The sequence below is a fragment of the Microtus ochrogaster genome, assembly GCF_000317375.1.
Source record: "Microtus ochrogaster isolate Prairie Vole_2 chromosome 6 unlocalized genomic scaffold, MicOch1.0 chr6_random_2, whole genome shotgun sequence".
NCBI classification, from domain to species: Eukaryota; Metazoa; Chordata; class Mammalia; order Rodentia; family Cricetidae; genus Microtus; species Microtus ochrogaster.
The window spans coordinates 4,788,642-4,789,160 of NW_004949095.1; the positions used below are offsets into that span (position 1 = coordinate 4,788,642).

Here is a 519-nt window from a genome sequence, read left to right on the forward strand (position 1 = left end):
GAAGAGGACCCACAGGGAGCAGGGAAAGCCCCGAAAATGTGGCTCGCTGCCCTGGCAGCCAACCCAGTTCACCTTCTCAACAAGAACAGCATCCTAAGGGGTACATGTGAACATGAGTGCACAAAAGAGATGAGAAAGGGTGGAAGGAGGGGACAAGGGAAGCTTCCAGAAGCATAGACCACTGTAGCAAAAGAGGCCTCTTCTGGGCTATCACCTCAAAGGGGCACCACTGCCATCTTTATCCACCAGATTAGCCCACCTGAGAACCCATGGCATACACCAAGTTCTAACTTTGAAACAGCACTGCTGATCTGATCACAGAGATCCTGCAAACCCGGACACCTTACAAATGCATGTGGTTTTGCATGACTATTGGGTGTGGCTTGCTTTTGCAGACAGCAGAAAGAATAGGTACCCTGCTGTGGGCCATACTGAGGAAGCTGCTTGGAAGCAGGCAAGAGTTATGGTTAAGACTCTGGTGTCTTGCCAGGTGGTGGTGGTGCACACCTTTAATCTCAA

General features: G+C 50.7%; 1 protein-coding gene across 1 annotated transcript in view; it reads right to left on the reverse strand.

Annotated features, from left to right (window-relative positions):
• The window catches only part of Qsox1 (quiescin sulfhydryl oxidase 1), a 44,937-nt gene that overhangs the window by 3,659 nt on the left and 40,759 nt on the right, over positions 1 to 519 (reverse strand). The window contains exon 10 of the mRNA XM_026787618.1: positions 1 to 95. This exon is cut by the window's left edge and continues 7 nt beyond it. Within this exon, the coding sequence (XP_026643419.1) occupies positions 1 to 95 (95 nt within the window). The remainder of the gene's footprint in view (positions 96 to 519) is intronic.